The 14,345-nt window shown below is 40.6% G+C and overlaps 1 protein-coding gene across 3 annotated transcripts; it reads left to right on the forward strand.

Annotated features, from left to right (window-relative positions):
- Nucleotides 1-4,398: 4,398 nt before the first annotated feature.
- LOC139746925 (uncharacterized) lies at nt 4,399-8,643 on the forward strand. Of its 3 annotated transcripts, none has more exons than XM_071658608.1 (4): nt 4,399-4,555; nt 6,748-6,892; nt 7,185-7,267; nt 7,994-8,643. In XM_071658608.1, exons 2-4 carry the CDS (start codon nt 6,775-6,777, stop codon nt 8,159-8,161), a joined length of 369 nt encoding a protein of 122 aa, XP_071514709.1. In that variant the 5' UTR covers nt 4,399-4,555; nt 6,748-6,774; the 3' UTR covers nt 8,162-8,643. The 3 variants fall into 3 exon arrangements, with proteins under 3 accessions (XP_071514709.1, XP_071514710.1, XP_071514711.1); XM_071658609.1 differs by having other exon boundaries at nt 4,505-4,574; XM_071658610.1 differs by having other exon boundaries at nt 4,512-4,578.
- Nucleotides 8,644-14,345: the final 5,702 nt, after the last annotated feature.

Consider the following 14,345-nt stretch of genomic DNA (forward strand, 5'->3'; position numbering starts at 1 on the left):
GAGGATGCCTGTTGCCATTCCTTTGTCTCCGCTGCCAGGCGTAGTGTACATACCGACGTCATTCCTTTGTTTCCGTTGCCAGACGGGATGACGATGCTGGGGCTGGATGACCTCCAATAGACACCTAAGTGCAGTTTACAGGAATTCGAATGTTTTCACATATCCGATATCGCCTTTGTAAGTCACAGAGAATGAAACGAAGGAAGAGATTATATTCGGTCTGCCTCAGTCTCCAGACCACTGCATTCACAGCACTTTACTGTCGATAAATCAATGAAATCTGAGTCTCTTGATATATGCTTTGTCCTCCATTACGCTCTGGAACATTTCACAAACTTGAGTTTTATATCACAGAAAACATTTCCTTGATCCCTCCTCAGCTTTGAGATCTCTTCACATGAAATGTGGCGCCTGTCTCTTTCTTATGTTTTGGCTCTTCTGCTAATATCAGAATGCTGTCATATATATATATATATATATAAATATATATATATATATATAAATATATATATATATATATATATATATATATATATATATATATATATATATATATATATATATATATATATATATATATATTATCCCTGGGGATAGGGGATTAAGAATACTTCCCACGTATTCCCTGCGTGTCGTAGAAGGCGACTAAAAGGGGAGGGAGTGGGGGGCTGGAAATCCTCCCCCTCTCGTTTTTTTTTTTTAATTTTCCGAAAGAAGGAACAGAGGGAGCCAGGTAAGGATATTCCAAAAAAAGCCCAGTCCTCTGTTCTTAACGCTACCTCGCTAACGCGGGAAATGGCGAATAGTTTGAAAGAAAGAATATATATATATATATATATATATATATATATATATATATATATATATATATATATATATATATATAAGTATACTTATGTAAGTAGGAGAGATGGCCAGAGAGCGTTATTGGATTACGTGTTAATTGACAGGCGTGCGAAAGAGAGACTTTTGCATGTTAATGTGCTGAGAGGTGCAACTGGAGGGATGTCTGATCATTATCTTGTGGAGGCTAAGGTGAAGATTTGTATGGGTTTTCAGAAAAGAAGAGTGAATGTTGGGGTGAAGAGGGTGGTGAGAGTAAGTGAGCTTGAGAAGGAGACCTGTGTGAGGAAGTACCAGGAGAGACTGAGTACAGAATGGAAAAAGGTGAGAACAATGGAAGTAAGGGGAGTGGGGGAGGAATGGGATGTATTTAGGGAATCAGTGATGGATTGCGCAAAAGATGCTTGTGGCATGAGAAGAGTGGGAGGTGGGTTGATTAGAAAGGGTAGTGAGTGGTGGGATGAAGAAGTAAGAGTATTAGTGAAAGAGAAGAGAGAGGCATTTGGACGATTTTTGCAGGGAAAAAATGCAATTGAGTGGGAGATGTATAAAAGAAAGAGACAGGAGGTCAAGAGAAAGGTGCAAGAGGTGAAAAAAAGGGCAAATGAGAGTTAGGGTGAGAGAGTATCATTAAATTTTAGGGAGAATAAAAAGATGTTCTGGAAGGAGGTAAATAAAGTGCGTAAGACAAGGGAGCAAATGGGAACTTCGGTGAAGGGCGCAAGTGGGGAGGTGATAACAAGTAGTGGTGATGTGAGAAGGAGATGGAGTGAGTATTTTGAAGGTTTGTTGAATGTGTTTGATGATAGAGTGGCAGATATAGGGTGTTTTGGTCGAGGTGGTGTGCAAAGTGAGAGGGTTAGGGAAAATGATTTGGTAAACAGAGAAGAGGTAGTGAAAGCTTTGCGGAAGATGAAAGCCGGCAAGGCAGCAGGTTTGGATGGTATTGCAGTGGAATTTATTAAAAAAGGGGGTGACTGTATTGTTGACTGGTTGGTAAGGTTATTTAATGTATGTATGACTCATGGTGAGGTGCCTGAGGATTGGCGGAATGCGTGCATAGTGCCATTGTACAAAGGCAAAGGGGATAAGAGTGAGTGCTCAAATTACAGAGGTATAAGTTTGTTGAGTATCCCTGGTAAATTATATGGGAGGGTATTGATTGAGAGGGTGAAGGCATGTACAGAGCATCAGATTGGGGAGGAGCAGTGTGGTTTCAGAAGTGGTAGAGGATGTGTGGATCAGGTGTTTGCTTTGAAGAATGTATGTGAGAAATACTTAGAAAAGCAAATGGATTTGTATGTAGCATTTATGGATCTGGAGAAGGCATATGATAGAGTTGATAGAGATGCTCTGTGGAAGGTATTAAGAATATATGGTGTGGGAGGAAAGTTGTTAGAAGCAGTGAAAAGTTTTTATCGAGGATGTAAGGCATGTGTACGTGTAGGAAGAGAGGAAAGTGATTGGTTCTCAGTGAATGTAGGTTTGCGGCAGGGGTGTGTGATGTCTCCATGGTTGTTTAATTTGTTTATGGATGGGGTTGTTAGGGAGGTAAATGCAAGAGTTTTGGAAAGAGGGGCAAGTATGAAGTCTGTTGGGGATGAGAGAGCTTGGGAAGTGAGTCAGTTGTTGTTCGCTGATGATACAGCGCTGGTGGCTGATTCATGTGAGAAACTGCAGAAGCTGATGGCTGAGTTTGGAAAAGTGTGTGGAAGAAGAAAGTTAAGAGTAAATGTGAATAAGAGCAAGGTTATTAGGTACAGTAGGGTTGAGGGTCAAGTCAATTGGGAGGTGAGTTTGAATGGAGAAAAACTGGAGGAAGTGAAGTGTTTTAGATATCTGAGAGTGGATCTGGCAGCGGATGGAACCATGGAAGCGGAAGTGGATCATAGGGTGGGGGAGGGGGCGAAAATCCTGGGGGCCTTGAAGAATGTGTGGAAGTCGAGAACATTATCTCGGAAAGCAAAAATGGGTATGTTTGAAGGAATAGTGGTTCCAACAATGTTGTATGGTTGCGAGGCGTGGGCTATGGATAGAGTTGTGCGCAGGAGGATGGATGTGCTGGAAATGAGATGTTTGAGGACAATGTGTGGTGTGAGGTGGTTTGATCGAGTGAGTAACGTAAGGGTAAGAGAGATGTGTGGAAATAAAAAGAGCGTGGTTGAGAGAGCAGAAGAGGGTGTTTTGAAGTGGTTTGGGCACATGGAGAGGATGAGTGAGGAAAGATTGACCAAGAGGATATATGTGTCGGAGGTGGAGGGAACAAGGAGAAGAGGGAGACCAAATTGGAGGTGGAAAGATGGAGTGAAAAAGATTTTGTGTGATCGGGGCCTGAACATGCACGGAGGGTGAAAGGAGGGCAAGGAATAGAGTGAGTTGGAGCGATGTGGTATACCGGGGTTGACGTGCTGTCAGTGGATTGAAGCAGGGCATGTGAAGCGTCTGGGGTAAACCATGGAAAGCTGTGTAGGTATGTATATTTGCGTGTGTGGACGTATGTATATACATGTGTATGGGGGGGGGGGGGGTTGGGCCATTTCTTTCGTCTGTATCCTTGCGCTACCTCGCAAACGCGGGAGACAGCGACAAAGTATAATAAAAAAATAGAAATATATATATATATATATATATATATATATATATATATATATATATATATATATATATATATATATATATATATATATAAGGGAGGATTTCTGGTTGATATCTGCCAGAGGAGAACTGAAGGTCATAAGACGCCGATGGCTACACGGAAACAACTAGACGCTAATGACAAAAGAATTGCCTGGGGTGTTGTGATCCACCCAAGGTTACGTTCACACAATGCCCAAAGCTGTTGAGGAAGAAGCAAGCGGAGATTCTATGGGATTTGAGCGTGGGTAAAGGAAGAGGTGGAGGGTGCGGGGGGGCAGATACCCAACAGAGAGAGAGAGAGAGAGAGAGAGAGAGAGAGAGAGAGAGAGAGAGAGAGAGAGAGAGAGAGAGGAGGCGATGCGTGCAACACATCCTCGCTACTTTGGCAACCATCCTCTAAGTCTCCTGACTTGTCCTTCTCTGCCACTAGGCATACCTGTGCTATGCTCCAGGTATGCTTACTTATAGCCTCATTTACAATGGCCAAAGTTCTTTAGGTAGTATGCCGACTATATTTAGCGTTCACAAGGATAACCACTTAATTCATTAACCTCTAGACATTCGTGTGCTTCCGTATGTACGCATGTGTAAGTGTATCGATATGTGTGAGTTTTAGGTATGGTGCTAAAGACTATGAAAACAGGCCGAGAGTCAAATTGAAGAATCGTCAAACAAAAGTCACTCAGTCACTCATACAGTGGAAAGCTTTAGACTACAATATCTCCCATGGTCACCACCATCTCTGGAGATTCCCAACGAAGTAGTCTCCACACACCACCATCCAAATCAACTCATGTTGAAGGTCACATCTATATAAGTATCAACAACAAAAAAATATATATATATGCACACTTCACAGAATATATAAAGAAAAGCAAAGAATAATAGTCTTATAGGCATGGACGTAGAGTTCTGCGATTCACTAATTTTCACAGTTTCAGTTCCTGAATTGATTCTGTCGATATGTGGCAACTTCTTGGCTGACTGAGCGTTTATATAAATACTGTCTCAGACCAACTACGCCTCAATCTCAAACGCAGTTGCATATCCTGCCTCAAGCCGTCGAGAACAAAGGGTAAGGAACGCGCCGGAGAGTGAGTACGTTCAAGATTTCTGTAAATTATCATGGATCAATTATCATATATATATATGTCCACTTCTACACAGATGGCTGCTCCAAGAGACTCAGTGAATGTGTGGTCAAACGAATGTTCTCTTCGGTACAGACTACCGAACCATACATCTGTTTTCTGTGAGGAATTATTTGCTATTGATAAAACCATAGATTATATGATTAACTCAATTCATATTAAAACAATAATTTTTACCCATTCGTTGTCAGCTCTTAAAGCTATAAACTCAGGTTATACCACATCAAATAAGATTCAGGACAGCATCATTATTAAACTAAACTCGTGTGATAAAGATATCATCTTGATTTGGGTGCCTTTTGGGTCATTGACTTTTCCAAAAGAAGGAACAGAGAATGGGGCCAAGTGAGGATTTTCCCTCTTAGGTTCAGTCCTCTGTTCTTAGCGCTACTTCGCTAATGCGGAAGGTGGCGAATATGCTTAAATCCTTTAATGTAAATGTTGCCTTCAGAAACAATAATACTATAAAGAATATCTTAATCTAAAATTCACCAGAAAATTCTCCTGGATGCATCTATAAAGTGCCATGAAGAAATTGCGATAAGTTTTATGTTGGGCAGACTGGTGAGGATCTTTCTGTTAAGGCCTGTCTACACTAGCGGGCCTGATCGGCGGCTTTGCCCGTTAACGGGCAAATTCTGGCGGGCCTGCCCGTGAATGTTGTCCACACGACCGAAGTGATGAACAGCCGGGCCTGCCCGACGATGTTGCCAGTGGAGTGCGGTACGAGAACCATGGTGCCTAGCATTGTCAAGAAAAAGATTTTGTGCTCTATGATAATAGCTTTGTGTCTCAAGAAGAAAAAGAAGAAAAGGATATGGTGTAAAGATTGGTGAAAGAAAAGAAGTATGTTTGGAAGAACTGCAACAATACTTCATGAACTACAAAGTAGTGAGGAACACGACTTCAGAAATTACCTGAGGATGAGTGAATGCTTTACTTTCTTGCATTCACGCCGAAATTGGTTACGCAGCGTGTCTATTTTCTTTTTTATGTCATCCGTCGTAATGGAAGTACCATGCTCTCTCATCTCCGCAGCAATAGCCTTCACTGCTGTTATGCGTTTGTCTCTGTTCTTATAGCATTTCAGCTTCACATTCCATAAACATGGATTCTTACGATAAAGGTCAATCAAATTACTAGTAAGTGCTTTAGACCAAAAAATTGTTGGTGGCTCACTAGAGTTATCCTGGGCTGCCATCGTTAAATGTTCACTGTGCTACTATGCCGTGGGATGTGGGAAGAAGGCCCGCTGTGGGTCCACGATATTATCTTGCGTCTGGCAGGGTAGAAACTCCAGCTAACGGGCACCAGCTCACTGATTTCGCTCGGCGGGCTTTCGGGCAATTTGATCGTTTGCCCGTCAAATATGCCCGTTAACGGGAAAGCCCGCCGATCAGGCCCGCTCGTGTAGACAGGCCTTTAGACTTAAGTAACATAAATATAGTATAAGAACTGGAGAAGAATCCAATGCCTTGTTTAATCACGTTAAAAATTATGATCATTGTATTGACTGGAGTAATGCCATCTCAGTTATTGAATCTAACTCTATTACGACGAGAAATATCGTTGAATCTTCTATCATTAAATACACAAAGAATCATAATCTTAATATTAGTGATGGTCTATACAAATTAGATAACTTTAGTGTTGATAAAATTTGTAATGATAAGTTTATGAATGCTCGTTGTCTGTCTTGGACAATCGCATGTTTACCAAATGGCGTCTTAGCTACGTCTCTTCGTTGTATATTAATTGATGATTACATTTCTTTCTTGTATATCCCGTGATGATGTGATTATTACACGAAAGTGCACTTGGGAACTTATCGTGTTTCATTTCCTATGTAGATATGATTATCACACTATTCCGTGAAATCGCAATTCGGTAGGGGTTCATTCAATTGTATTTAACATGTAATTCTTCTATACATGTGGCACGACATGTTTCGTGGAGACAATCCACCTCATCAGGTGCCAGCACTTAACAAAGTTATTTAAATCCCAACATCACACTTGATTCCCGCCGACCAACTCCAATCTGTACAGACCAACCAATGTCTCTGCATTGTCTGGGGAAAAACGTATCACTCATCTTTCCTCTGGTCCTTTCGCAGAGAAGGAACACAATCCCTCAATTGAAGATGAAGGTCTGTCTCACAGTAGTGGCCTGTCTGGTGTCGGCATGCTGCCTGGGTCCATCTAACGGCGCATCGGTGACGAATGAGAGGGTGAAGAGAGACGGCGGGGTCATCACAGGAGGTGAGAGAGAGAGAGAGAGAGAGAGAGAGAGAGAGAGAGAGAGAGAGAGAGAGAGAGAGAGAGAGAGAGAGAGAGAGAGAGATTTCTGTTTTTTTCCCCCCCCTGGCATGTACGAGCACGGATGATCTGCCATATGGAATGAGTAATGACAGAGAGGGGTGTTGGATGTTGTGGAGGCGTGAGTGACTCCCCCCCCCCCCTTTTTTATTTCAATATAGCTCGATCATTCCACTCTTCACTTTGCTTCATCCCTCGACTGATCTGATCTTATCTTTCCCCTTACTTCTTCAAGCGCTAATCAGCGCTGGGGCATCGTTGCTGACTGGCGGCGGTGGAGGAGGTTCATCTACTTGGGTACTACCCGACGGCCAAAAGGTAAGACGGAGCACGCTACTTAAATGCTACTTACATAACTTAAACGTTACTTTCGTTACTTAAATGCTACTTACGTAACTTAAACGCTACTTTCGTTACTTAAATGCTACTTACGTAACTTAAACGCTACTTACGTTACTTAAATGCTATTTACGTAACTTAAAAACGCTACTTACGTTACTTAAGCGCTACTTTCGTTACTTAAATGCTACTTACGTAACTTAAACGCTACTTTCGTTACTTAAATGCTACTTACGTAACTTAAAAACGCTACTTACGTTACTTAAATGCTACTTACGTAACTTAAAAACGCTACTTACGTTACTTAAATGCTACTTACGTAACTTAAACGCTACTTTCGTTACTTAAATGCTACTTACGTAACTTAAACGCTACTTTCGTTACTTAAATGCTACTTTCGTTACTTAAATGCTACTTTCGTTACTTAAATGCTACTTACGTAACTTAAACGCTACTTTCGTTACTTAAATGCTACTTACGTAACTTAAACGCTACTTTCGTTACTTAAATGCTACTTACGTAACTTAAACGCTACTTTCGTTACTTAAATGCTACTTACGTAACTTAAACGCTACTTACGTTACTTAAATGCTACTTACGTAACTTCAATGAATGATGATAACGATGGTGTTGATAATGCAGCTTCTTCATAACGTCTTCCTAAACACAAGTCACTCTAACCAAAATTTCACATGCTTCTCTTAGATCAATCCAGACAAGTGTTGGCAAGATGGCTCAGGCCCCTGCGCCAACGGTAACTGTTTGGACGCTGGTCGAAGAGGGATTGTCCTCAAGGAGACTACGGTAGCCTGCAAGTGGTTCTGCTTCCACAGGTCTCATTGCAAGACCCAGATCTGTTGCCGTGGTGAATAGTCTTCGATGGACCACGACTCGTTAAAGATAACACTGGGGGACGACACATGCGTCCATTGCTTGATTACTCCACTGGAGGCGATTTGTCTATTGCGAGACGCATCTGTTTCGTTGTAGACCACTGACATTGATCTGTAAACACAACACACCTGTTCTTTGATAGTTGTAGACCACTGACAATGATCTGTAAAGATAACACACCTGTTGCCTGATGGCAAAAGCTGCAAACGATGGTTTGTACAATTACCACACACACCTGTTGTTTGCAAAGACCGTACACCTGTCGCATGGACTAGAACAAGTGCAGACACTGATGAGTATTTAACAGCTGTTACTTAGTGAAATTGTTAGCATAAGTTATTGTCTCTTCTTTAAGAAATTGATATACTTAGTTCAAGACTGTTTTTGTTCAGGAATTTCTTGGTTTATTGAAGAAAAAAAAATAAAACTCATAGATTGCTGCATGATGCAGATATCAATAATTGATTTATTACAACTCTCTGGCTCAGAAAGTAAGGAATATCCTTTCTCATTAGGTAAATATAGCAAAAAAAAAAAAAAAAAAAATCAGACCATGATTATGATAAGATTCATATGTATACCCATTTATCTAGATCTTTTTACTTAAGCAATAGCCTTCCATATCCCAAAAACATATTCATATTAAGCACTGAAGAATTCTATACATTTCGAAATTGCCGCCAGGGGCTTTCGTCTGGCAGACAAGTTTGTGGTAACCAAAGTGGTTAAGTCCATAAAATGTACCAGGACGAAAAATAAAGTATATATATATATATATATATATATATATATATATATATATATATATATATATATATATATATATATATATATTTACGGATGTGAAAGTGATTCCTGGAACCCATCTGACACCCTCTGTGGTTGTAGGCTGTAGACAGCAGCCTCTCCAAGGAAATACTACCTTCCTGTCATTCAGGATGTGTATGTTGTATCCCATGTAACAGCCTCAGTATTGGAGTTGCTGGTATTCATAACTGTGTCCCATCAGAACGAATCCTTTTCTTGACAAGAAGTTATACACCTTCCTCTGTGCATTTTTCAAAACCTCGTTTTCTTTCCTTTTTTTTCTTCTTCCATTTCACATCCGTTCTTATTTACCTACTTACCTACTTACATTTCTATTCACCTACTTACCTACCTTCCTGTCTTTGAGTCACTTGATCCTTCGTCATGAAAATGAATATCTGTATAAAAAAAAGAAAAAAAAAGTTTTCTTGATGTATTAGTTTCTGGAATGCCTCAAGTTATGTAAATTATCATTTTTGTCGTTTGTACTTCAATAGAAAACCCAAAAAATAATAATTGACATTAAATGTATGCACATTAAGAGGCTTATTTATATTTTTCTACTTACAAATCATTGTAGCTTTAACTGAATCCAGCTAAGAGCTGAGTATATATATATATATATATATATATATATATATGTATATATAAATCTGTGGAATAAAACACCATAAGGACACAGTAGTTCTTGAAGTCAATAAAGGAGCACAACCTACACAAAAAAATCAAGAACGAAGACGCAAAATCAAAGGAAAATAAAAGCAAGAATCAGAAAGAGAGGAGAGGAGAGGGCTGAAAAAGGTGGGTGTGTGTGTGTGTGGGGTGAGTGGTGGAGTGAAAAAAAACAAAAACCTGTGTGTGGGATAAACACGTCTGGCTAGCCTAGGGTGATGGACACAAGCTGGGGAACTTCACCAACTTGGTCGAGTTAGTCCCTCTTCAGCGCCTTCTGCTGGAGGTTAGAAGGGCCTCCTTGGGACTCCTTTCCCCTCTGTTGCCAAATGTCTCCCCAGGCGGCCGCACAACCTTGGTCTCTGAGAGAAAAGGGAGTTTATAGAGACCAAAGGTTTATATACATTCTTTATCATGGACCTACACATGTTTCTATCTATCGGATCAATCTATCTAGTTTTGTCGCACCATAATTGACTTCAATTTATCAAATTTAATCTAATTTGATAAGTCTAAAGATTCAGAAATTTTTGCCATTTAGATCAGTCTAAAGTTTCAAGAAATTTGACCAATTTGATAGTTCCAAAGTTTCCAAAAGTTTAACCAATTCAGTAAGTCCAAAGTTTCAGAAAAGTTAACCAATTTGATAATTTGATAAGTTTCAAAAAACTTAACCAATTCAATAAAGCCAAAGTTTCAGAAGATTTGACCAACTTAATGAATCCAAAGTCTCAAAAAATGAACCAATATGATAAATCCAAAGCTTCAACAAATTGAACCAATTTATAAAGTAAATACAAAGTTAAAAAAAAAAAAAGATGAAGCATTTCTATAAAACTAAAAGTTTGAAAAAAAAAATAGATCAAATCATTCTAAAAGATATACAACGTTTCAAAAGAGAAAAACAAAAAAGAATCTTGATACTTTCGTGAATCTAGCGAATTCAAAGGACTGAACTCCCTTTTTTGTTCATATCATCATTTTGCACGTCCCTCTGCACGACTGAGGGCTATCTACTACTGGAGAACAATTCCTTCCACTCTCTTTCTTCTCATCCTAGGCTCCTCAGGGCCTCCTCAGCTGGTGTAAACTTTGCCGGTGTGTGTTTCTGGCCAGTAAATGCCAAGGAGGAACTACCTGCTGGAGTGGATGGTGTCGTCAGGAGTAACACAGTGGCTGCGACCTTCTTCAGTAGGTTAGAGCGTGTGCGTGTGCCACCCGTGTTGTGTGTGTGTGTGTTAGAGCGTGTGCGTCCCATGTTGTGTGTATGTGTGTTAGAGCGTGTGCGTGTGCGACCCATGTTGTGTGTGTGTGTGTGTGTGTGTGTGTGTGTATTTAGATGTGACTGTACACATTTCCATGTGTGTATTTGTGTAAATACCAATGGAAAGAAAAGAGGATGTATGTATCTCAGTAAGACATGGGCACACACACACACACACACACACACGTTATTATCCGCAAGGACAAAAAAAAAAAAGGACAAAGAACAAATAATTGTTTTCTTTGTGCCACTTGGGGGAGTGGACACACGTTCACACACACACACACACACCTGGGCCTGATGGCTCTCGCTTCCCATATATGTGGGAAATTCTCTTCTCTCTTTCCCCCCCCCCCCACTCACAACTTTAAGAAGAGAAAATCATCTGCTAAAGGTATCGTGTTTATCTGTCTTACCTCCCCCAACCCCCAACCCACCTTCTAATGGAAACTGAGTGAATTCTCCCACTGTGAACTCTGGCCTGTCTCTTTCCCCCTTTTCCGGAAAGGGTCATCCCTTTTCGGGATGTATTTGGACCTTCATTCCTATTCGGGAATATGATTCGTCTCTCCCCACCTTAAATATTCAAGGTAATTGGGTCATATCCGTCCATTGGAATCATGACCATATATGAGCCTTAGTAAAGGTGAATATCCTCTTAATGGCCTCATCTAGACAAAAGCTGGTAAATGGCCAATAGCCATCTATTGTCTCGCTAACGATGAGAGAGAAAGAGCTTGACTTGGCTTACAGATCATAACGCACTTCCCTGTGCGTTTGGGAATTGATTGTTTTCCCCTGACTGTGACACATATAGTGGGTCTTTTTGCTTCCCCAAGCTTGCAACCACCTTCTTGTCTTCAGTAATGGCGTGGTGTCTGCTTGTCTTCAGTAATGGCGTGGTGTCTGCTTGTCTTCAGTAATGGCGTGGTGTCTGCTTGTCTTCAGTTAATGGCTTGGTGTATGCTTGTCTTTAGTAATGGTAGGTTCGGCCCCACGAGTATGCAACTAGGCAATCACACACACACACACACACACACACACACACACACACACACACATACCATGATAATACACTCACACACCCAAAATGTTCCGTAAGATATGAACGCGACATCAGACGACGTGGAGTCCAGTGTGGCGAGGAGATTAACCAAAACGAAACGACAAAATTCACACGTCATCTGCGCTTTTACATTGAAAATCGCCTCCCATGGAAAAGCTAAGTCTTGCTTGCCTGAGCTGGTTTGTTCTGGTGGATCCCAAACCCCCTGAAGTAGAAGGAATAGTAAAAGGGAAGAGGGTGTGAGTTGTGAGGGATGGTGGGGGATGAAATGGAATGGAACTCTAGCAAGAATAAGTCGAGATGGGAAGGGACGGAGGGATGTAGAATGCCTGGAAAAGGAAGAATGAATATGAAAGAGAAGGAAGTGACCTCACTGGTGTAACGTTTAGCGTTCCTGACCATGTCCCATTCACGGGCCGCCCGAGGCATGTTTGAAAGAAAACAGTGCTTGAAATGTTGCATCCCAGTACAATAACACCATCAGTAAGACCTTGATAAGTAATAGGCCAAATCATGCAACAAGTGGGAGTGTTTACACCGTCAGATGCAAGGCTTTTAGATATATTCATGTAGGCCAGACAGGGAAAACTGTAACGGAGAGATGTTACTAGCACCGTCATTCAGTAAGCAGGGATGACCACAAAAATGCAATCACTAAACATTGTCATGAAAACGATCACCCCAGAGATCTTGAAAATCCCGTTATTTATATTTGTGATGAAAATGATCACCCCAGAGATCTTGAAAATCCCGTTATTTATATTTGTGATGAAAATGATCACCCCAGAGATCTTGAAAATCCCGTTATCTTATACCCCTCTGCTGATTATGCCACACGTAGTATCATTGAACCTGTCTTAATTGCTAATGCTAAGAACTTGAATTTGTCCCCAGGCAATTTTAAAGCCCATCCTAGCATTAACCAAATCATTACGAGACAATTGATAAAGCACGAAAACATAAAGTTGTTCAAGACACACCCAGCTACCCAGGTCAACCCCCGCCACGTGATCCCCCTTAATCACTCTCCCTTACAACGGTTACGACCAGACAAAGCAGACATTGCTTTGTCTATGAAAATTGGCGTTGGACGGCGGGAATCAAGCGTGATGTTGGGATCTGAATAACTTTGTTTAGTGCTGGCACCTGATGAGGTGGATTGTCTCCACGAAACATGTCGTGCCACATGTATAGAAAAACTACATGTTTAATAAAATTGTATGAATGTCATTTCTTCCTCTCTTTCCATCCCTTGTTCAACATCCATGTGTGTGTGTGTGTGTGTGTGTGTGTGTGTGTGTGTGTGTAAATAAAAAAAAGAAAAGAAAAAATGTGTCCATCCTCAGTCATGAAGACTGAGGGAAGGAGGGAAATCATTTTACTGGACTCCACCCACGTCCCTCCTTGACGTTCTGCCGTATACCCACACACCTTTGCAAGAACTATAAATGATTATCGTCACCCAGAGATGAGGAAAAGAATGGGCCATTTCGCCTGGACCATCATTATATAAACTTATCCTTGAGTAAGTATGGGCTCTAAGTCAGACAAAGGAGATGCTTTGTATGCAAAGAACATCTTGAAGTGGCGGAGTTGGAGGCTACGTGATGAAGTCACTGGGTCCTTAAAGTATCAAAGTTTGCATAAAGATAAGGAAAGAAAAAATGAGATCGTGATCATTTGAGAAAGAGAAGACAAAAAATATCGGGATAGATTAGTTGTAAGGGTAAACGAAGCTACAATAGTACAATATGGGCTAAATTCTATTACAAGTATTATTCTTGTAGATATTTCGATGAGTTAAGGGACATAATAGACAGTAAAAAGACGTGTGATGGGATTCCATTAAGGTGGGGTTACGAAAAATGGATATTATACAAAACAGTTTTCTAAGTTTGCTTCTAAAAAAAAAAAATCATACACAGTGTTGGAGTAAAGAGAACGAGACTGAAAAATGCATAAAAGGGGAATGACTGATAATCAAAATGAGGGTGACGAAGATCAAGAATATGAGGTATGAGGATGTAAACAAGCATGATGATGAGTAACATGACTATTGACCTTGTATTGATGAAAATGACACGAGCAAGAGACCACGTCCAAGGCCAGATAAATGATACTGAAGATGTTCCTGCATCAGTACTGTTACTACTTGACCAACAGACACTGTTGCCTCCGTTGCTACTACTGTTCCTGCCTTGGAAGGTGTCGCGCAGAGAATGAATATTTATAGTTTCTGTTGTGAAGGCTGGGTTAGGGAATCGAATGAGTGTAAAATTGGTTATTTTGGGTGTCTATTAGTGTGCGTTTGTTATCCTAATTTTTCCATTGTTTGTCTACCCAGGAAGCTAGGT

Source organism: Panulirus ornatus, chromosome 66 (genome assembly GCF_036320965.1).
Source record: "Panulirus ornatus isolate Po-2019 chromosome 66, ASM3632096v1, whole genome shotgun sequence".
NCBI classification, from domain to species: Eukaryota; Metazoa; Arthropoda; class Malacostraca; order Decapoda; family Palinuridae; genus Panulirus; species Panulirus ornatus.

Bases quoted from the DNA above. Each gene is read 5' to 3' on its own strand.
- LOC139746925 (XM_071658608.1), top strand. From the start codon at position 6,775: ATGAAGGTCTGTCTCACAGTAGTGGCCTGTCTGGTGTCGGCATGCTGC. The intron at 6,893-7,184 runs GTGAGAGAGAGA...TACTTCTTCAAG, and splicing joins CGGCGGGGTCATCACAGGAG to CGCTAATCAGCGCTGGGGCA. The intron at 7,268-7,993 runs GTAAGACGGAGC...TGCTTCTCTTAG, and splicing joins TACTACCCGACGGCCAAAAG to ATCAATCCAGACAAGTGTTG.